At 53.0% G+C, this 22305-nt stretch overlaps 3 protein-coding genes across 9 annotated transcripts; 1 reads left to right on the top strand and 2 right to left on the bottom strand.

Annotated features, from left to right (window-relative positions):
- Nucleotides 1-659: 659 nt before the first annotated feature.
- Nucleotides 660-4724, bottom strand: THOC3 (THO complex 3). Of its 2 annotated transcripts, none has more exons than XM_032702582.1 (6): nt 3849-4724; nt 3292-3363; nt 2358-2562; nt 1875-2036; nt 1687-1787; nt 660-1382 (listed from the first exon to the last, which is right to left on the bottom strand). In XM_032702582.1, exons 1-6 carry the CDS (start codon nt 4537-4539, stop codon nt 1219-1221), a joined length of 1395 nt encoding a protein of 464 aa, XP_032558473.1. In that variant the 5' UTR covers nt 4540-4724; the 3' UTR covers nt 660-1218. The 2 variants fall into 2 exon arrangements, with proteins under 2 accessions (XP_032558473.1, XP_032558474.1); XM_032702583.1 differs by having other exon boundaries at nt 3292-3448; nt 3849-4112.
- On the top strand, nt 4257-12155 carry SIMC1 (SUMO interacting motifs containing 1). Of its 6 annotated transcripts, none has more exons than XM_032702581.1 (10): nt 4257-4352; nt 5801-6529; nt 6767-6987; nt 7193-7262; nt 7704-7849; nt 8303-8470; nt 8964-9092; nt 10054-10210; nt 10289-10587; nt 11142-11850. In XM_032702581.1, exons 2-10 carry the CDS (start codon nt 6005-6007, stop codon nt 11371-11373), a joined length of 1947 nt encoding a protein of 648 aa, XP_032558472.1. In that variant the 5' UTR covers nt 4257-4352; nt 5801-6004; the 3' UTR covers nt 11374-11850. The 6 variants fall into 6 exon arrangements, with proteins under 6 accessions (XP_032558472.1, XP_032558469.1, XP_032558468.1 ...); XM_032702578.1 differs by lacking the exon at nt 4257-4352 and adding an exon at nt 4996-5604; XM_032702577.1 differs by lacking the exon at nt 4257-4352 and having other exon boundaries at nt 5617-6529; nt 6770-6987.
- Nucleotides 12156-13736: 1581 nt separating this feature from the next.
- On the bottom strand, nt 13737-21117 carry KIAA1191 (KIAA1191 ortholog). Its single transcript, XM_032702584.1, has 6 exons — nt 20738-21117; nt 19350-19476; nt 17700-17824; nt 16391-16497; nt 15973-16109; nt 13737-15510 (listed from the first exon to the last, which is right to left on the bottom strand). Exons 1-6 carry the CDS (start codon nt 20891-20893, stop codon nt 15302-15304), a joined length of 861 nt encoding a protein of 286 aa, XP_032558475.1. The 5' UTR covers nt 20894-21117; the 3' UTR covers nt 13737-15301.
- Nucleotides 21118-22305: the final 1188 nt, after the last annotated feature.

The following is a 22305-nucleotide window of genomic DNA, read 5'->3' as shown; positions in this document are numbered from 1 at the left end:
CCTGTCCCCACAGCGAGGCAAAGGCCCTGGCAGTGCCCAGGCTTGGCACAGCCCTGGAGGCCTCAGCCTGCAGCCAGCCTCAGCCATCATTTGCCATCATTTACCACCAAAGAGCTCCACCGTTACCCAGGCGCCATCAGCAGAGCAGTCACCTGGAAAAGCTTCTGTCAGACTAAAATATGAAGATAGAAAACGGTAGAGATCTCGCAGGCAAGGTCTCCATCGCAGGCAGACTGTGCCCTGTGATGGCACAGAGGGGGAGAATTCCCCACAGCCCTCCCTGGGGAGAGGGGCAGGGGAGGCAGTGCCCGTCACCCCTGCAGGGGTGTGGGGAAGGGCTCTGCCGGGGCTGGTGGCCGTGGCGTGGGACCAGCAGCGTGCTCCGCACATGCGGTGCTGCCGGGCAGGGCCCTGCAGGTGTCCCCCACATCCACTGAGCAGTGTCCCCGCTGTCACCTGTCGCCAGTGTGGGGGCACAGCGCCCTCTGGTGTGGTGACAGCACAGGACAGGGACAGCACGGACAGGCAGTGGGGACAAGGGGGACAGTCCCTCGACAGACCCCTCAGCCAGGGCCTTGCCATGGCCAAGAGAAAGAGGCAGGGGAAGGGAGAGCAACTCAACCACCCACTTCTCCCCCCTGCAAGGAGCCACAGACACCTTCGTTAAGGAAGAGAATTTATCAAAATTAGAAAAAAACAAGTATTAAAAAAACTCAGCCCCAGCTGGGGAAACATCTCCCAGCTTGCATCCCTTCACCATCTCCTCACTGCCCCAGCACAGGGAAGGGACATGGTATGTCTGGGAAGAAAAGGGGCAGGCTGTGCTCCCAGGGCTGCCCTCGCCACCAGGCTGTTGGGGACAAGGGGACAGTCACATAGCTTATCACTGCTGGGGAGACTGGTCAGAGAGGAGCTCCTCTCATGGAAGGCCCCTCAGCAGCCACCTCCAGCAACTGATTTTCTTTGGCCACTTGCCTTTGGAACAAGCTCCCCATGCTCCAGAGAGGAGGCGGCAGAGGGGGGGCCTGCCAGCACCCCCATCATCCCCATCACACAGCTGCCTATTTATAAATGCTCCCAAGAGCAGGATGCACTGAGCCGAGCCCGAGGTCACAGCCCTGCCAGGCTGCCAAGGAGAGGAGTCAACTCTTTGCCCCACCTACACTAAGCTCCCACTTCCAAGAGTAGGCAGGTGTTGCCTCCCCAGGTGCAGCTTCATCAGGAGTCGTTGGGGAGCCCGAAGAGCTTGACGGTGCCAGCCTCCCGGCTGCTGTCGTATTTGCCATCTTTATCATCACAGGCGAAGGCCAGTAGTGGCCTCTTCGGGTGCCAGGCCACTGTGAAGGTAGGGGACTCACACTGCACCTCCCAGAGCTTCTCTCCTGCATGGAAAAGGGGCCATGTCAGCCTGGAAAGCCTCCACTGCTCGCTGCCCAAGTGCCAAGCACCTGCTTCTTCTCTCCGGCACAACTGCTGCTCCAGCGCCTTTTAATCACCCAGTGACAAGGCTCAGACATGACAAGCATGTCTGCCACCGACTAACGAGGCAAAGGCTCCCCCTCATGGTGCTCTGCTCTGCACAGCAAAGCTCTTCCTTAGCAGACAGATTCTCCCAGTGCCCTCCCAGCTCCACCAGCACTTCTCCATCTGATCCCTCCTTGCTGTTCCCCGAGAAGAAACCCTTACCTGTCTCCACCTCGGCAATGTCAATGAAGTGATCTTCTGATGCCGATGCCAGCATCTTCCCATCATGGCTAAAGCTCAGTGTCCGCACGGGCCAGTCAAGCCTGCAGCAACCAAGGGGAGCAGACAGTGAGCCAACCGCACATGGTCCCCAGAGAGGGGGCAAACAGCTTTGGGACAGCTCTACCTACCTGGAGAAGCACCTCACACATACCAGCTCATCCACATCCCAAAGGCTGACTAAGGCATCAGCACTGCCCGTGGCAAAATACTTCCCCATGGGATCAAACTTGATGCAGATGCAGTTGGAAGGATGGGCGTTGATGGACTGGATGGGTTTCAGTTCTGGGTAGCTGTGGAGGTGAAGGGAGAGGACAGGGAGCAGTGAGAGGAGCACAGGGATTGTCTGAAGGAGGGCAGGCACAAGGCACACCAGGACTGGGAGCAAACCCAGCCAGGGTAGGAAACACCAAGTGTTCAGTGAATGAGGTGAAGCATCAGGGTCCCTCTTGGGGAGCCCAGCCCAGAACTGGGGCAACCTCAGCTTCATTCCCACCAGAGGGCGGCGGATCACTAAGGTGTGGGACTCCAGTCCCCCAAAAGCAGCCAAGGCACTTGCAGCCTGACTGCAGCCAGCCCAGCCACTCGGCCCACCTGCAGCCACGGGCACCTACCTGAGGATGTTGATGCAGCCATTCCCGTTGGTGAGGAAGAACATGTTGTTGTCGTTGTTCCAGGAGATCTCGTTCACCTCAAACTTGAACTGTTCCTCAGCTTTGGAGCGATGCGTCTTGGCGTCAATGAAGGTGACCACATCATCCTTGTTCCCCACGGCGATGGTCTGTCCATCGGGGCTCCAGCAGATGTTGATGTTCTCACCTGAAGGGACAGAAAGGCAGCAGGTCCCATTTCCACTCCAAACCATTCCCAGACAGGAAAGACTGCCAGGCCTGCAATGTAACACACAAACCCTGCATGGCAGCTGTCCAGCAAATACAGACAGTTACTGAAAAATAAAACTTATGAGAAGTACAGCTTCAAAACAGTAGAACCACATCCCATTTCAGCCAAGATGGGACCACAGCAATCACCACACAAGGTCAACCCAAAGATCCTCTAGATCCAGTGATCTTTGAGATCCAGAAAAAGCAGAAGCCAACAACAAATACCTTTAAAGGAAGATAAAAACAAGGCAAGTTGCAGTTATGCCATCTTACAATGCCATTTCCAACCCCAACAACTCAAAATTTGATATTTTCAAGGGCAGACGTGGTATCTGGGTTAGGCAGTGCATGAACTCAAATAGTGGTTTTTCTGAATCCACACAAACTTTTACTTCCATCATGGCTCCCTGTAAACATGCTTTTTCCCCAGTCTCCAGCCTCACAGCCCACAGACTCCAGAAACAAGTACATAGAACATTTTAATGGCCAGCGCTGTATTTCAGGAGTTTCTCCAGTCCCTACTCCACAGTAAATGAGCCCTTATATGATGAGTGCAACCCAAAGATAAAGCAGCCAGCAAAGGGTCCAAAGCTCTGTGCCGCTGTGGGTGGGTCCCACACAGCTGAGGTCCTGCAGGGACCCACCTGGGAAGGCAGGGGCTCACCTTTGGTGTTGACAGTGGCAATGCACTTGGTGGTGCGGACGTCCCAGATGCGGATGGTTTTGTCCCCGGACGCTGTGACAAAGAGGTCAGGGTTGCTGGGGTGCCAGCAGAGCTGATCCACACTGTCTCCGTGGCCCCGGTAGTTGTTCTCCTTCACCTGGGGGGAGAGAACAGCCGTCGGCGTGAGGATGCGCCTGACTCTGCTCCCGCTACTGCCCCACATCCCAGCACACTGCATCCCCGCCGCGACGGGGCGGGAACCCAGCCCGGAGCGCCACCGCCACCCCGGCCACGCTCCTGCCCACGGCCGGCCGGGACGGAGGAGGCCCCGCGCCTTCCCCGCCAGGCACCAGCTCCATGCCCGCTCCAGCTCCATTCCCGGCTCCCTGCCACCGGCCGGCGGGGCCTCCTGGCGACGCTCCTGTTCCGGCACACACCGAGTACCCGGTACTGACCACCGGGACCCACCGGCTCGACACACCTGCCCAAGCACCCGGGCCCAGGGTGCCCAAGGGCTTCTGGTACCGACCCGCCCGCCCGTTGCCGGCGGATCTCACCAGCCGGTCCTTCTCGAGCAGGAAGACGCTGGCGGTCTTGTCGAAGGAGCCGGAGGCGAGGCGGCGGCCGCAGCAGCTCCAGGCCACCGAATGCACCTTGGCGCCGTGCGCGGGGAACTCGCGGCTCCGCGTGTTGGCGCGGAACAGCTCCTGCATGGCCTGCACGTACGGGGACACCGCCATGGCGGGGCCGGCACCGCGCCCCGCCCCGGCACGGCGCCCGACGGCACTTCCGCCACCACCCCGCGCCTGGCGCGTCTCCACGGGCGGGGCGGAGCCGCCACCCGCCGCCGGGATGGACGACACCGTGGTGCTCCTCAGTGACTCGGACTCGGAGGGCGCCCGCTCGCCGCCGCCGGCCCGGCCGTGCCGCCCCCGCCGCTCCCTGCCCGCCCCCTCCGTGAGTCCGGGGCCGCCGCTGCCCCGCACAAAGATGGCGGCGCGTCCACCGCGGGCGGGGACGGGAGCCGCGCGCAGACAAGAAGCCTCGGGGGCAGTGGAGGGGTGGGTGAGCAGCCCCGGCCGGGTGTTCCCGGGGACCCCCGGGACCTCCCAGCCTCTCCCCAGGCGGGCTCGGGTCCCCGCGGCCACCTGTGGCCGGCGGAGCCCCGGCCCTCAAGCACGCCCCCCTAGCGGTTCCAGCCTCTTCGGCAACGTTCCCCCCACCCCAGAAAACACCAGTCCCCACCATGGAGCGTCACATGCCCTCGCTGCACCCCGAGGAGGGTCCAGCCCTGTAGGGCTCAGCCCCCGGCGGGATCTGGCTCAGGGATGCGGTGGGGCGGCTGCCGCCCCTCTCACCTGTCCTGTCCCTCTCACCTGTCCTGCCCCTCTCCCCAGGGCCGCCTTCTCCCTGTACCGTCCCCCGCCCCTGTCCTGCTCCTCTACCCTGTCCTACCCCTCTCCCCTTTACCGCCAGAGGGTGCGGGGACGATGCCCCGGTACGGTGGCGGTTCAGGGCTCGAGGCTCAGCCCCTCAGGGAACGGCCCGTCCCGCTCCCCGTTCCGCTGTCCCAGTTCCTGAGGCAGCTCCGCAGCCGCCCATGGTTACCGTGACCGGCTGGAGCCCCGCGGCCTCCCCCCACCCCAGCTCCTCCAGCGTCCAGGACCCCTCCTTGGGAAAGGCAGCAGGTTTGAGTCAGGGGGAAAAAAACGGACTTAAATTGTCCGCTAACCGTGTTCCCTGCTTTGAGACGCTGAGGGGGATTTTTTTCTCCAAGAGCAAACAGGCCCTGACCCCTCCTGGGCACACCGAGATCTTGTGAAGTGCTGTGTCCTGCCTGCCGCCAGTGCAGACACAGCTGCCTTCCCCTGCCAACTCCTGTTGCTCCTTGGAACACCAAGTGCTGCATCACCCAGCAAGTCCTGACTGGGAGTCCCCAAAGTCTCAGGGTTGCTGTAGCTCTAGATTGAGGAAGAGGAAGAAGCAGCTCTGTTCCCTGCCGCTCCTGTCTTCATAGTGGGCGAGGTTGTGCCACAGAAAGGGTGCCAGGGTTTGGATCCTGTGCTGCTCCTGCCGGTGGGAACAGGGTTACAGGAGTGCTCATTGTGCTTGCCTTGCCCTCCCTCAACACCTCAGCAGGACTTGCATTTCCCCATCATGGGAGGGAGCTAAGCAAGCAGCCAGGACCACTCTGGCCCAAGGCAAGAGGCATTTGGAGGAGAGGGCATGGCTCTTTGCAAGAAGGAACCCTGGGGAAAGCAGGGAAGAAGAGCCTCAGTCAGGGTTGTGCTCAGGCTCAGTGGTGCTGCCAGGGTGAGCTGATCCCAGAGCTCAGAGCCACCAGCCCCCATAGGCTGCCCCATCCCCTCAGATGGGGTCTTTGCCCCTGGTTTCTCTCCCTGGGCTGGTGCCAATGAGCCTCTTTTCTCTCTTGGACTGGGGCTACAGTGCCACCATAACAGAGGTTCCTGGCAGGAAGGACACTGACACTGCTTCTCTGTCCCCACAGGAGATCATCGATCTGACCTGTGAGGACACAAGCACAGACCCAGTGTCGTTGAGCGTGACTGAGGACATCTTCATCGCTGCGACTGAGGATGCCTGCATCCTTCTACACTGCACCTGCACTGCTGACCAGGACCCCAGGACTGCACTTGCTGCCCCAGCAGCACACACATCCCATCCCCAGCTCTGCTCCACCGTGAAGGAAGAAATGGAGGCAGTGGCAGAGCCAAGCCCTGCACCATCCTGGCACAGCACTCCCGTGAAGCCCAGTGCCACCAGAGACACAGCAGAAAGCATGGAGAACAGGAGCTGCCTCTCTCCTGCCTCCAGCTGCCACAGCTCCTGCAGCTCGGAGCAGGACTGCAGTGCTACCAGCTTTAATAGTGACCTGAGTTCCCTGCCCAGCATGCAGCAGGACTCAGCACCCCCCAGCCTGGACAGCAATAGCAACTGGAAAGCTGATGGCCCAGAGGAAGAGCCTCCCCACCTCTACCAGGAAAGGGACCTCCCCCCAAGGCTGAGCCCTGCCCCAACCCTTCCCACAACCCCAGGGAAGGCCCGAGGGTCTTTGCTGGAAACAAATGACATACCACACGAACCAACCCAGCAAGCGACCCCAGCCAGGAGCGATGGTGACAGCAGGGCCTGGCTGGACAAACTGCACAGTTTCAGGAGGAGTGGAGTCCAGCACCTCTTCTTCCAAGGCATAGCACCCAACAGTGAAACACAGCAGGTAAACAGAGTTTAGAGCAGCCACTGCCAAGCCCAGCTAGAGGCTGCTCAGAGCAGCCCCTGTGGTGGAGGATGTAGCAAGGGCAGGCCCTGCTCCCTTTGCCCTTTGTGGGAAGCTTTGCCAGGCAGCTGGGGGCTCTGGTTATTGCAGTTCCCTTCACGGTGGGCTGCATATCACAGCTGGGTTCCTCTGTGTTGAGGGAGCTCGCTTTCACCTGTTACCTTGCCTTCTACACAGCAGAAACCTGAGCTCATCCCCAGAGGGAAGCTGAGCATGGTGCGCACCACCATGGAGGAGAACTTCCTGGAGGGCACCTTGCATCTCCTGAATGAGTTCGTCTCCTGCCAGCACTATCCCCCCAAAGATATCATCTCCCACCTCATCAGACAGGTCCTGTTGAATGCCCATGAAGAGGAGATCTTGAAGGACACCTACATGCTGCTGATGAAGATCCAAATGTAGGTGTTCCCCTTGTCCCGGTGCCCCAGGGCTGAGTAGGTGCTCCCAGGGGTCTGCCCAGCATACAGGGGCTCACTCATAGGAGTGATTTCCCATATAACCCAGGATGATCCTCTTGCCACCGCCAGCACTCCCCAGGCTTTCTGAGGGTGGGAGCCAGATGGTCAGGCAGTTCAGCACAAATGGACAGGGCTGTCCTTGCAGGCTCCATCCAACCAACGCTGCCACAGTGGGATGGGACTGGACGCTGCTGAAATTCATCATGGAGGACCAGGTACTTGGCACCGTGTGTGTCACATCGGGCAGGGATCATCCAGGACACAGTGCCTGAGGGTAAGCATTGCCCTCATGTGGCTGTGTTCTGCTGCAGAGAACAGGCCAGTCCAATGTGCAGGTTTATTGCAGCTGCTGAGGGCAGCAAGTGCCAGTTGGGTATCTCATATTTATCCTCAGTGCTCCCTGACCCACTGCACAGCTGCAGGCAGGTTGTCCCATTGAAGAAGGTACAGCAACAGATAAAGACTCTGGGTCACAGCGCTAGTGCAGTGGTAGAACAGGTCCTGCAATGCCCATAAGGGCATTGCCTGAGCCAGGCAGCCCATCCTGGAGCTGCTCCTCGGTCGTGTATGTCAGTCCATTCCTAAGACAGGCAAATTCCCTGGTGCTCCTCACCCAGTGGCTCCCTCAGGCTCATACGCTCTCCATGTGCCCTCAGGAGAAGCCCCCTGGCCGGCTCCTCTTCCTGCAGTATGTGGTGCAGACCCTGGAGGACGACTTGCAGAAGAATCTGAGGTTGCACCTGCTGCAAAAGTCGATTGCCAAGAAAGTGCTTTCGTGTGACATGTGCTTCAACAATGTCAAGTAAGGGACACCTCCTCCTCCCTGTTCTCTAACCCCAAACTGAGGCAGGGGCTCAGGGAACACTTGTCGAGACTCCAGGTCAGACTTTCAGACTTTACAAGAAGCAAACTTGGGAGACAGAGGGAAGTGTAGGGCCAAATATAAAGGACAGGAGATTTACAAAAGCAAACCACCAGAGAGGATGCAAGGCATTAGCAGCTGCAACCTAGCAGGCTTTTCCCAGGAATGAGGTCAGATTTGCATTGCTCAGGACAGGATTAAGGAGGCTGCAGTCCTGTGGACAAATGTACAAATCAAGAGAGCTTTTCTGTTGAGCTGCTCTACAGAGCTACTCTAAGTGAGTGGGACATATGCTTCATTGTCAGGATCTTTCGTCAAGCTCCGAGTGGATCCAGAGGTCAGAATACAGCAAAATCAGGCCTATCCCCACTGAAGTTCCTATTTCTGTCCTAGGGAAGTGGTCAAATGGTTGGTCGCAGCTATTACAGGAGTCGGGTTCTGCCAGCCCCAGGAGAAGCCACAAGAAACTCCCTCCTCTTCAGCAGAAGCCAGGGCTGAACACAGCTCATCTGCACCAAGTCTAGCCAGCACACAGGCTCCGGCAACTTTCTTTGCCCAAAAGTAAGCCCCAGAAGTGCTAACTCCCTACTGGTATTATCATGGCCCCAAGTCAAGGAGAAGCTAGAGCCTCTCACTCCCCGTCAGGTCAGGGAAGCCAGGCTGTACCTGTGACCAGCTTTGCTGGTTCTCCTTCGGGTTAGACATAGTCTGACTTGGTGAGCAAAAGACTGTCACCTGATAGGAGACTGGCTCAGTAAGTATCATCCTCTTGCATGTAGTGTAAGGTTGGAGCTCTTGAGCTACAGCTCAGGCTACCCTGTGCTGCTCCACCAACACTCAGTACAGCCCAAGACCTCCCAAGGATCAATCTGGGGATTAGCTCTGCTTGCAAGAGCATCAGACTCAAAAGCCACCAAGAGACACCAAATCTAGCCCACTGCATTCCCGTGTCCCTCACTGCACAGCACGAGGCTGAACTAGGGACCATCCCCAATGCTTTACTTGGCAAGCCAAGGAGCAGCTTCTCCAAGTGCTGACTGTCTCTCTGACACAGGGTGATGCTCCTGCTCCAGCGGATGTTGTCCATCGCAGTGGAAGTGGACAGATCTCCCACCTGCAGCTCCCATAAGATTGCAGATGAGATATTCCCATTTATACTGAATATCCCCCTGAGGAGCCAAAGGTGAGACAAGCACATGCAAGGCAGCATTTGCCTGTGTGAGCAATGGTCTTATTCCCAATTTACATGAGTCTGGATGCACGAAGTACTACAGGGTACAGAAAGACAGGCCAGCCAGCAAGAGCATGGCTATATCTCCCATGGAGATACAATATCACTAGCTGAACACATCTACCTCGGTGGTATGTTGCTGAAAACAGTCAATTTTCTCACATATTAAAGTTGTGTGACCTTAAAAATGTAAAGAGGGTCTGAAAAGCAGCACTGTGCATCAGCACAGTCAAGTACTGGCAAACACGTCACTGATTCTCCTGGGCAACCAGGTAGCTTGTCAGAAGTATGATGCCGTTCCTACAGCTTTGCCTTGACATCCTTTTGTCTGCTTCTCTAAGAAATGCAGTATCTGAAGCCAGAGCACAAGGGCCTGACTGGTTCTGGTGTAAACACAAGACCACTGGATCCACGGGCATTTCAAACCCACTCTTGCAATGCCCAGCAGGCAGCCCTTCACACCCCTTCAGCAGAACTCTGTGCACACACCAGGTCTAATCAAGCCAAACTGAGTCTAACCAAGCTGTCACTTTGCCCAGGACAGATGTAGGTCCGGCTGGCCCTGACCCCACATCACCCTTCCTTGGCTGTGCTCCCTGCAAGTCAGCAGGAATGGATCACTGCCACACAGGCTGCTGGGCAGGGTGAAGTGAAGCAGCTCAGTTTGCATCAGAGACTGTACTGACCTCCAGCTGCCACAGGTCACACCTGAGGACAAAAACACAGCCATGGCGAAGTCACATAACAAAGGTCTCTCACCACATCTGGTGGTCTTCCTTCCAAGGCACAGCTGGGCAGCCCCTGCAGTCACTCCACTGGGTCAGCACCAGCAGCACACCAGGAACATGCTGAAGCAGTTGTCTCTGGTCAAGCTGTGCTGTCTCTCCCAAAGTAAATCCCTTTTGTCTTCCAGGGAAGCTTTATTAAACACCATGGAGAGCCAGCTCCTGCGCTGCAGACTGCTAGAGCTGTTGTTCCAGCACAGTTCTGATGTGCCCTCAACCTCATCTATGTCTCTGGAGAAAATCCTGTATTTCCTGAGCCACTTCTCTGTGCTGCTGCATTTTGAGGTATCCAGTCCAACTTCTCCTTTGCCTTGTTTTCTTCTGAGAAAACTTCTAATAATCAAATGCTGTCTCCTGTCATAGGATGAAACAGCAACGTGGCAAAGGTGGGATGAGATGCTGCAGTACTTGAGTTTGCTGCTGATGAGTTACCAAAGTGTAATACACGGTAAGCAGCTTGTTCTGGCCTCATCAAGAGGCTGCAGTAGAACTGCCAAATTCCCTTCCTCCTCCCTTCTCATCACTCTTGAGCTCACAGCCACTGAGTCTTTGAAAGACAATGTGCCTCTGTCCATGCTAGTAACTATTCCCAGCAGTCAAAGAAGTGATGTTGCATCAGAGCACCCAACTTACTTTGCCAAGTTTAGCCCCTACAAAATAGCCTTCTTCCTAAAGGAAGGAAGCACTTCCCAGCACCAGAAAGCACACAAGGGGGTGCTTTGCACCCACTGTTGTCTAAGTTGCTACACAGTGGGTGGAAGAATAGGGTGGTTTGGGAGAAAAAGCAGAAAGCAAAGGAATTGTAGAATATCCTGAGTTGGAAGGGACCCACAAGGACCACTGAGTCCAACTCCTGGCCCTGCACAGGACCCCTCCCAATAATCCCACCATGTCCCTGAGAGCATTGTCCAAACATTCCTTGAGCTCTGTCAGCCCTGGGGCCCTGACCACTACCCTGAGGAGCCCGTTCCAGTGCCTGACCACTCTTCGGGAGAATCTTTTCCTAATAACCAGCCTAACCTTCCTGACACAGCTCCAGCCGTTCCCACAGGTCCTGTCACTGGTCACAGAGAGCACAGATCAGTCAGTACCTGCCCCTCCTCTTCCCTTCACGAGGAAGTTGTAGACTGCAATGAGGTCTCCCTTCAATCTTCCCTTCTCCAAGCTGAACAAGCCAAGTGCCCTCAATCACTCCTTGTGTGGCTTCCCCTATAAGCCTTCACCATCCTCACAGCCTCCTTTGGACGCTCTCTTTGGTAAACCCAGGACACTTTCAGCACTTAGTAAACTGGGCAGGGAGCACCACCCACAGTAGCCATGGAAAGAACAGCATTTCTGATCCCAGGAGAATGGCAGTCACAAAACACTCCCTAAAACTCCCCAAAGTAATTTTAACAGAAAATTCTTCAAGTCCCTTCCTAACTTCAGCTGCTTTAGCCCAGGGTTAAGGCTCTCATGAAAGAATGCAGAGGAATCCACCATCACATGTGCAGTCTTACTCTCCCCTGAAGCCCTAGACAATGTTACTGTTGTTGAGCTCTTTGGAGACTCCTTTGCAGCTGCCCATTCTGCCACTCACACAGGAGAAAAGGATTCTACAAGCCTTGCCCCTTCCCCATTTCTTGGGCTCTACCCACATGCAGACTGAGCTCCAGGAGGGGCCAGTTCCTTCTTCCCTCAGTCTTGTGCAGAAGCATCAGGGATAACCGCAAGAGGATGAGCCCCATTCCCAACTGCTTCTCACTCTGGCACACCAGCTACTGTGCTCTGGTGTGTGCTGCCTCTCTCCACCAGCATTTCCTCTTGCAGAGCACCTGCGGAGCAACCTCAGTGACCGGATGGACTTGATGGTTCAGAAAGCCAAGCCCAGGCTCCAGGAGAGTGACAGCATCACCAACCTGGACGTTCAGGTGAAGATTGAGGACTTCATCAGCCGAATGCAGGGGGTCCTAGGGCAGCCTTTTCCTTCACAAATCCAGGAGAAATTGTTCCTGCTGCAAGAGTTGTTCTCTGTTGTCACTACTGCCTGATGGAGACAACCACTGCAGCAAGGGGGACAAAGAATTTCAAGTTCCCAAAAAAACCCTCAAAACACCCATCTCATGCTGCAGTCTCAATGTCATGGGGGTTGGTTTATACAGTTCTTTAGAAAAATAGTTGGTTTACATGGTCTCAGAATTTCTGTTCAAATTTGCATCGTTTTATTTAAAAAAATAAATTATTTTTATATTTGCTGAGACTCTTTCATCTTGGTGCCAGCCCTGCCTAAAGGAAGTGCAGACCTCCATCAGTCATACCTTGGGATAGCATTAGACTAATGCAGCCATAAACTCTGACAGCAGTTTGCACAGCAAGCAAAATGCCCAAATATCTGGTCAATTATTAGGGGAAAGATGATAATCTTTAAAAAAACTCAACAGGTGTGAGGGGCAGTGAGGACATTCATAGTGCAGAGATCCCAAAGACATGGTAGTCTGTTCTCAGTAGAGGAAGATTTCTGCTCCAGTGCAAATCAATCTATATAACTTGGCCAAAAGTGATTAGGAAGAGGGTGGGCTGGATGGCAGCATGAGCTGAAAAAACTGCTCCCTCCAGAACCACTCTAGTGCAGGCATGGGCATTATGATCAGGATGAATATTGAATTCAATTGAATTCAAATCCACAGCCATCAACAAAAACCACAGGTGAGGTCAGAGAACAATTAGGTGTTTCTATAGATCTCAGTTCAGAAGCAGAGGTTGGGAGTGGGAGCTGCCCACCACACTTGGCAGGGTCCTAATGCAGAGACCAGAGTAGGAGCATCAAGTAGTCACAGCTGGGAACACACTAGTCCTGATATCAGTGGTCTCATGCAGAAGCCTGGCTTCAGTTAGCGCAGAACTGTTCACAAGGGTCTGACCCGGGGTTCACAAGTTTGCTTCTTGTTCTTTAGGAAGCCTCTTGCCAACTGCCAGGTGTAAAACAAACCACTCATTCACATGACACTGCCCCCCTAATCCAGAGGTAAGCCATTCAGGGAAAAGTGAAGACTGCCAACAGTGCAAACCCAAGTGCTCCATGCTCTGGAAAGCTGTTCTTCCTGCACATATGCTCATTCAGGTGTATTTTTCAATTAGGTCCTTTTAACTGGATTAGACTTTTGTCACTAGACTAGAAAAGAAACTGCTTTCCAGCAAGTCCATAGCTATGGATGTTATTTTACATTTATGGTGGTCGCATCCCTAAGAATGATGGAGTAGAGTATTACACCACAAGGCCATGCTTTAACCCCAGCCTTCCCAAACTAACTGAGATTGGCCTGTGTAACCAGGACCACAGCAGCAGAGTCTACCTCAGTACCTGGGTGCTCCAGGATCTATTCCATCACTCTGCCAACCCCCTGGGAGTACAGGGAACACCAGTGTTCAGCTCAGACATCCCCAGCCCAGGAGAGCCATGTGCTCCATCAGCAGTGCTTTGAGGGGCAGCTACAAATGCTACAACAGCACCCAAACCCCAGCCTTCCAGAGGAAGGCAAAGCAGGGATGGATACACTGGGAGCTGGGCACCTCTAGGGAAATACACCTCCACAGTATAAGTGCAGGAACAAGAAGAATCTGAATAGCCCAAGAAAACACAAAGACTTCATGTTCAGTTTCCCCTGCCCTAGGACAGAACTGAGCATGGCTTTAAACCTGATCTCCCTGTCAAAGGGGAGTTTGTGAACAAACATTTACCCTAGTGAGGTGCTGTCAGAGCCTTATTTGGCAGAACCTTGACCCCACATTTCTCCCACAGATGCTCTGCCAGCACCAACACACATCACGGACCTCCATTCACAAGGATTTTATTTTCCTGTAACAAACAAAACAAACATACACGTTAGGAGGCATGAATACAGACAACAAATAAATTAGTGTCAAATGAGAGCTTGATTGCCAAGGTGCAAATAAGTGGTGACAGTGAGAACTGCTGGGTTAGGTTGGGGACTTTCACACATCACTGGCAGTGCTGCTGAAGCTTGAGAGAAAGCAGTGGCACAAAATGTGCTTCTTCAGAAGGGCCAGCAGCCAGCCCTGCCTCACTCTCTGGGAGGAATGTTTGGTTTAAGAAGGCAAAAACCCCAGAGCTCAACAGTTACCAGCTGTTAAGAAACCTCTGTGTAATGTCCTGGCAACAGAGATGCTTCCAGTTCCAGATGCAAGGCTGCTGCTGGCTGAGGGACTCTGCAACACAATCGTGAGATCAAGAGGAGACCTGAGGTGACCCATTTGCCACAGGACAGGTGAGGATTACAGAGCAATGCTGCCTATCATGCTTAAGGGATTAGATGGTAACCAGGAGCTCCTTCCACTTTCCATGAAAGCAAGTGTTAGCTGTTCCCAGTAACTGGCTCTGCCCAGACCAAGAATTACATCCAGCTGTACCATAACAGGGAGGAATGTTTAGCCTTAATCTGCCCTCCGTCCTCCCTCAGCCCTGCAGAACACATTAATGCTGATAAAATACTCTGAGAAGTGCTCCTGCTGTCTAATACACTTCTACGCGATTCTAGGAAGAAAAAGAAAACCAGAATCAAAAACAAATCTAGCTGCACCCAGATTGCCAGAACACCTGAAAGTCTGCTGTCTAAAAGGCAGGACAGTGTTGTTTTGCAGAAAGAAGAGAGGAGGATTACTTGATTCAAGCCACACCAGCTTTGGTCATTTCCACCCTTTTAGAGGAACAAAGAGTTGGAACAGAAGGATTTCTTCCTCACTGCTGCTCCCTGCCTTTCCAATAAGAGCATCTTAGAATTGTCATTGGTCCACTTTCCCTTTAAAAAAAACATATCAAGAACAGAGAAGAAATAGGTGTTGAACTACATGGTCACAGTGGATAGTAAGGGAATGGCACACTTAAACTGACCCATCACATTCCCCAACTTCCTTCTGGCAGTTAACAGTCCAGTTTTCAGTCCTTGCTTGTTTCCATGATTTCCTACTGGAGCTCTGTATATGCCAGACAGAATCACCATCTTCCTGTGGGTCCTTCAGCACTGAGCAGGACAAGACAACCAGACTACAGGCAGACAAGCCAGGTGCTCACACACCACATGGACTACTGTCCCAAAAACATAGCTCAGGGTTTCACTGTGGTGTGGTGTACTGGGAAGCACATCCAGAGCAGCCTGACAGCCCAAACCAGTGCAGTGCAGCAGACAGGATGGTTTACATTGGTTTAGGACTAGTGCAGGAGTTTTTTCCAAGACTGGTTTTAGGAGAACAGTCACAACTGTTTCCTTTTCTGAGATGAAGAGCTGGAAGGGAGACTTTCCTATTTTACTGCAGCACATGGGACAGGGAAGCAGAGCCTAAGACACCCTGTATCCTGCTAAAAACATCAGAAGATTTTCTCTAGAACCCAGTGGGAGTGAGCACGTTCAGATCCCGAGGTTTGATATTGTGGGAACGTGGAGATTGTTTCCTCCCATCTGTGCCTGGAATGTCCATTTTGGGTGGCTTGAAGGTGACTGGATCCTCTGGCATCCTGGTAGCCTGAGCACGCATCAGCTCCATTGGGGATGGCTTCTGGGCACCCTTATAGGACTGAATAGTAAATCCTCCTGGTGAAAAAAAAAAAAAAAATCACAGTAAGAGCCAGGAAAACCAGTCAAGTCCTTTTCCTACTGCTGCCAGGAGTGAGCAGCAGCACTGACACCCCACACCACAGGGAGCCGGAAAATTCCAGCAGCTCCATGTCATCTAAAGCCTATTCCACATCAGTGGCTGGCACTTCCAGTCCTGGTTGCATCACACAGCAGAGAAAAAGTAAAATGCTGTCCCCTTCACACCCTGCTCTTTCACTGCAGCGCAGTGCAAGTTATTTCTAATTCCAAATCCTCAGCACAGGTTTTACCCAACTGCTTTATATTTAGGCATAGAAATTATATGAATAGCAAACATTCCCAAGGTGGTCACAGAAAGTAACAAGGCAAGCAGGATAAGACTCTAGAAAAAGCTAGCAAGTTTGCTGTGTGATGGTTCTCCTTTAGCTCTTTCAAGGCAGTAGATTTTTGAGGACATACCTGGATCAGTGGTGGATTTCTGGATGGCTTTGGGTCCAAAAAAGCTCCACTTTTCAGATGGCAATTTGTCCCCACCAGCTTCCATGGCAAAGTCTGAGCCAGCGATAGAAGAAGAGGATCCCTGACTAAACCAACTCCTAACAAAAAAAAAAAAAATCATTGAGATGTATAAAACTTGAGAATAAATACTTCAAGTGACCTCACTGTACCAGGAACTTCCCATGCAGTTAACAGGGGCAATTTAATGCATGCTCAAGTTCCACAGTCTTCCAACATTTGGATCTATCCAACACATATTCTCATCAGGCTCTGAATTTCAGCCCATACAGTCCATCTCTGGATAAGGTTATTTAGCAGCTCCCACCTCAGCAGCCTGTAGGAAACCAAATAAGGCAGTGGCCTGCCAGGCTCAGAGTACCTGTTTTTATGCTTGGGAGAGGAGTGGGGGCTGGTGCTTGGAGTGGACTGAGCAGAAGAATTGTGTTTGTCATCTTTTGTCGTCTCTCCACTCTGCATTTTTAGCTTCTGTTAGGAAGAGAAACACAGAAGCAACAGGGCTTAAAAACAAGACATAAGGAACAACACCCCAAACCAGACAATTGTTTCTATCACAGCTGAAAGTGTCACTTTATAACCTAAAGTTACACCCAGTATTACAATACCAGCATGCACCCCTTAAGCTTCTCTCCATATCAAATATAAGCATTTTGGAAGTTCACTATGCTCAAGACACATCCTCCAGGCTAGAGGAAGGAACACCAGTACTCATAGGGAAGTTATGGATACAGCAGAGTTTGCTTCAGCTCAGCTACCTGGTAACAGCTCTAACTGCCACAGCACCCATTTGACTCCAGCACTTTTTAAAGCAACAAAGCTTTCAGTCCCACAAGTTCTCTAACGAGAGCGAGACCAGTTCTCACACAAGATACAAGGTCAGGAGTACCAGACCCTGTGAAGCAATCCATGTACACCAGGATGAAATCACTGCTCTGGAACAGAGATGAACTTGGGCACAAAATAAACAGGAACTGGATGTATGCAAACCAGGTTGTTTCAAGCTGAACAGTACAAACTGAACTTTGAAGAAGTCACTTGAAGGGCAGTTACAGTTCAAACACAAAATGCATAAGCACCTGGTAATGTCTCCTGTGGCTATTCAAGCCACACTAATGTAATTCACCAATGCTGTTACTGAAACTTTGACCTCGTGGGAGGACGCTGGGAGAGTTGACTATTAAATTTCAACTCCAAGATTTTTGATGAGCTCAGTTGCCCATAGTAACATGTTCAGTCAAGACCTTTGTCTTTGTTTTCAGTAAGAAGCAAAACCCATCCCATCTGGTAACTTCCACATCAGAAATGCACTGGTTACAAGTTCTCTTGGGATAAACAGTTAAATAAGTTAACTGCAGGGCACCATTCAAAGGTACAGCAAGAAACAAGACTGTGTAGGGATGTCCCCACTTGGAAAGACAACTGTGACAACTTCCTGACATTGAAATGTGACAGAATTCAGGAGAAAAAAAAAAGTTTGTTTCAAAACTACAAAGGCTAATGCTAACTTTAAAGTACAAGTGGGCATCCTTTTGTACCCAATAAGCTGAAAGCCTTCAGAGGAAGCAGCTTAAGGAGAGTCCAAGCAACATGCTCCAAAAGTTATGTCACCAGGTAGATGTTAAAGTAGCACATATCCTGCATGGAGAAATCCAGTGGAAAACAAGCCTTACGTGGACTGCCTCAGCCACCCAGTGGTACTTGGTCTCCTCGGTGGTGAGGCCTTTGTGGGGTGTGTAGCCAGCCTCCCTCAGCCCTGCCTGCTGCTCAAAGCGATGAATGCTCTCCTGAGTCTGCTCTGGAACAAAAAGAGCACAAATTCATATAAAAAGGGTACCACAGGCAGTTCTAGCAAAGACAACTTAAGCAACCAAACGCAAACCCTTTTTTCATCACTTGTATCTACACATTGTAATGAGCCCAGACAAGAAGATGAAGCTAATGAGCTATTCTGACTTGAAAACTACCCTGAGACACAGGGCTAAGTCAGATGTACAGTGATTTGTCCCAGATCACCAGATATATTACATACATAACACCTGTAATTAATCCCATCTCACCCAAGACCCTGCATCATTCCTACTTACAACTTCCTAAATCTAGGAGATATCAAAAACCTAGTCATTTTAAATTGCCCTCTAGATTCAAAGGAGGCTTGCAGAACAGGTGTTAAAGACTCAACAGTGATTACCCAGATTAAGTAAAATAAGATATTTCAGCCAAATACAAAGCCAGCATCCAATAAACTGATATCACCTTCACTTCTGATAAACATAAGCACCTTCTCCAACCCTCCAGCATAAAATGTTCACTCCAAAGTCAAAAGGAATCAGAGCACAAAGAGGTTACTAGAAAAGCCCATGTCTTCTTTAAAACAGGTAACGCTTCCCATGGTGAATTGAATTTATTTGCAGGGATACTGCACTGTAGATATGACAAATCCAGAGGAGTTCTGTCTCCTGGAAGGTGCGGGTGCAGTCAAGGCTCCTGACTTCTTACTGCACAAGAACGTTTTTAGACCATCATGGGTTTAACCAGCTTAGCATTTATCATTTGATTAGAACAGGAGCTGCTTTCCAGAAGAAAGTCCATATTCCTGGATGTTATTTTCTGACGTGCTGGTTATTTTTGAGCCAAGACAGAAATAAATGCAAAGGTTCCAAAATGCTTGTCTGAAAATCTAGAAGTGTTTGGAAGCACTGCTTGGAGGAAAAGATGGCAGCTCAGATCCCATCTGCTGAAAGAAGAGGCAGCAGGGACAGATTAACATAAGAATAATTCCCCTTGCTGCAAAAGGGCATGTCTTCTCTGCAAACATAACTGAACCAATTTTATTTTAAAGCATCATGATTTATGAGGTTTGTTTTTTTAAAGTGTTACTGTCAGCAAGGCAGCTGCTGCTATTAACTAACATAAATGCCAGCAAGTGCTCCATTAGCACAGGGTGTCAGCTCTCACTGCTTGGGTTAATGTCAGAGCTCTGCCCATCATTCAGAAATAGCAAGTTAATAAGCAAACAGAACAGCAGCAGCCTCTGCACTCCAGCAACACGGACTGCAGTGTCCTGTCAGCACATAATGTACCCTGCACTCCTCCCACATCACCCACCTCCGGCCCTTGGAAACACAGAAGCACTAAGTGTAGCCTATTCCCTAGTTTCTTGCTTCCTTCTAGAAGCATCCTCCTAAAAGAACTCACACAGCTCAAGAGCAGAGTCAGTCTGAATCCATGAGCTCCCCAGCCACTCCAGAAGTTACCTTGAGACATCAAGGACATTCACTGCCCCCTCCCCATCAGCCACCATGTGAGAGGTGAGTTCTTACTTGTAATGAGGGAGTTCATGATGACGTGAGTGGCCTTGGCCTTCACCACAGGCACCTTGTTCACACTTTCAGTGGACGATGAAGGAGTTATGACAGGTGCATTCGTGTCTGCATCCCCTTCCTCAACCTGTGGGAAGCAGCAGGGGACAGTTTGAGATGGGAAAGTATCTCAGCACCTGGCCAGGACACATCTCTAAACACAAAAGTGAGACATGAGGCCAAGCTGCTCTAGCCTTCATCCCACAGGAAAAATCCCTACACTATGCTCACTGCAGCCCAGGAACGTTCAGAGCTTGAACCTTAGAATTCATAGCAATGAACAAGAAACTTGCATCCAACATTTGAAAACCTGCCAGGCTCAGAGCCAACAAGCTGTTAGGCCAAGTACAGAAAGGTCAACAGCAAAGAAAACAGAACATCTGTACTTCTCTCAAAGGCAAACTGGACTTCAAGGTCAGCTGGGCAAGAGCGCCTTCCACAGGCAGCTCAAGCACAAGCTGTTCACAGAGGAGAGCCTGGTGTGAACACCTTGTTTTCCCTTCATTCCTTTTATCTGTTTCTTGCTCAGTGTATCAAGAGGTCAGAGCTCTACCAATGATCATGAGACCCCAGCAAAGAAAGGGAAAATAAATGTTATAAAACAAGAAATCCCATGAAACACAGACTTCCTCCTCCTAAAACAGGAGCTCCCTGGCTGGAGAGTTTGCTCTTTGTGCAAAACCACAACTTTGGCTTCTCTTCCACAGGAGACTTTAAAACAAAAGGAGGTGTACAGTAGAGGTTAAACTCCAAGGGATCAATTATGTAAGTCCACTCAGCAACATTTAACTTCACTTCAAACTTAGAAAACAACCTCTAAATTTAAAAGGGCTCGTCCTGCACTCAAAGCACAAAATCACAGAATGCTTTGGGTTCGGAGGGACCTTAACGATCATCAAATTCCAACCCCCTGGCATGGGCATGGACACTCTCCCAGGTTGCTCCAAGCCCTGTCCAACCTGGCCTTGGACACTTCCAGGGATGGGGCAGCCACAGCTTCTCTGGGCAACCTGTGCCAGGGCCTCACCACCCTCAGAGGAAAGAATTCACATCCAACCTAAACCCACCCTTGTGCTCTAGTTTGATTACAACCGGTTAACGCGGTTTTATTCACAAACACCGAGGAGACGCTCAGCACGCGCTTGTCCCTTCCCAAAGCAGGGAATGCCGGGCAGGAATGCCGGCCTCTGTCCCCAGCCCCTCCCGAGGGTCCTGCTGCGGGGGGCAGGAGAGGGACCAGGAGGGGGTGGTGTCAGGAGAGGATGACAAGAGGGGGATATCCAGAGGAGTGCAGGGCTGCGGGGACACCTGGGGGCCATGCCCGGGCCAGGGCACGGCCCGGCCCGTACCTTCGACAGCTCCTGGTACTTGCGCTCGGGGATGACCGGCTGTTTCCACAGGACGCCGGCGCACAGGTCGGCGGGGGGGGGCGTCATGGGCGCCGGGTCCTCCAGGGCATCGTCGTAGCTGAAGGCGCGGCGCGGGACGCCGAGGGGCAGCGACATTCTGACCCGGCGGGCCCCGCCGCCCGGCTCCAGCGCTGCGGAGAGAGCGCAGCGCTCAGCGACCGCCAGCGCGGCCCACTGGGGCCGGCGGGGAGCGCGGGGGGGCCTTACCGGGAGCCTCGGGCTGCGCAGAGCTCATGGCGCGGGCGGCGCGGTCAGCGAGGGGCGGCGGAGCGCGGCGGGGCCGAGACCAGCCCGGCCATGACGGAGCCTCCGGCAGCCGCGACCGGCGCAGGGGATGGGGAGCTACGGAGCCATTCTTATAGGCGCGCGGATCTCGCGAGATCTGGCTGCTGCGCGCGGGGTGCGCTGGGAGATGTAGTTCTGATGGAGGGGGCGGAGACGGGTCCCGCGGGCTTGTGCCAAAGGGACTCCGGGCACAATTCCTGCCGGGATCACACAGGCAGGACACGGCTCCTGCCAGCTGGCAGCGCTGCTCCCATCCCGAGCAGCCGCGTCTCTCCCTCGCAGGATGAGAGCGAAGCCCTGAGCACGGCAGAGCTGCCAGCGAGCAGAGTCAGCTCTTCCTCCTGCCCACCAGCGCGACCTGGGCACCGTCACCCGAGCCCTGCCACCAGCGTCCTCTGCGTGAAGAGCCTGCTGGCAACCCTGCTCCCCCAGCCCTGAGCCCACACAGTGGGGGCAGACAGGCTCCCACCCCCAGCACAGCTCTTCTTTGGGGTCTGCAACGAGAGGATGGAGTGACCAGGGAGCTCCTGTAGCTCAGACTTGCTGCTGGCCCTGGAGTGTTCACTGCACCCCACGAAGTCTGAGGGTGAGCTGTGAGGAGCTGCCCTTGGAGAGCATGAGCAGCAGGCTCTGCTGCCAGGCATGAGGAGAGGGCAGCCATCTCAGTTCACGGATGGAATCTCCCTTAGGATAGAGGTACAAGCATGGCTCTTACCTTCTGGTGAGCTCCCCAGGGCCCTACACCTTCACAGCAGCCCTGCAGGATATTAAATGAACAAGCAAGGCAGTCCTTGTGCTCACTGGCACCAACAGTACCCACTCAGGAGGTGGGTTCTCCTTCCTGGGAAATCAGTTACTGCTGGTACAGCCCTGCCAGTACAGCACACAGTGGGAATAACCAGCTCAGCCTGTCCATTCCAAAGGCTGAGCACAACTCTCAGCTTTCCCAACCCTGTATTTAAAGCCCTGATTAGGAGAGATGAAGGCAGGTATCGAGCAGCCCAGCGCAGGGGTGAAGATGGGCTGTTCTGTGGGACCTGCACTCCACAGGTATTTGCCTGCTCTGCCTGATGCTCCACTGCCCCAGGGAGAAGGGGATGGAGCCACACCCAGGGATAGTAGGAAGCCCTGCCTGCCAGCAGGACTCTGCTGGATCAGCCCATAGGGCGCTGGGTCCTGGAAAACCAATTCTGGAAGCTTGGAGCCCATCAAGGAGCAGGAGT

This window comes from Chiroxiphia lanceolata, chromosome 15, assembly GCF_009829145.1.
Source record: "Chiroxiphia lanceolata isolate bChiLan1 chromosome 15, bChiLan1.pri, whole genome shotgun sequence".
Classification (NCBI taxonomy): Eukaryota; Metazoa; Chordata; class Aves; order Passeriformes; family Pipridae; genus Chiroxiphia; species Chiroxiphia lanceolata.
Note: the sequence above shows the minus strand (reverse complement) of the source record. Positions and strands in the feature narration are given on the sequence as shown.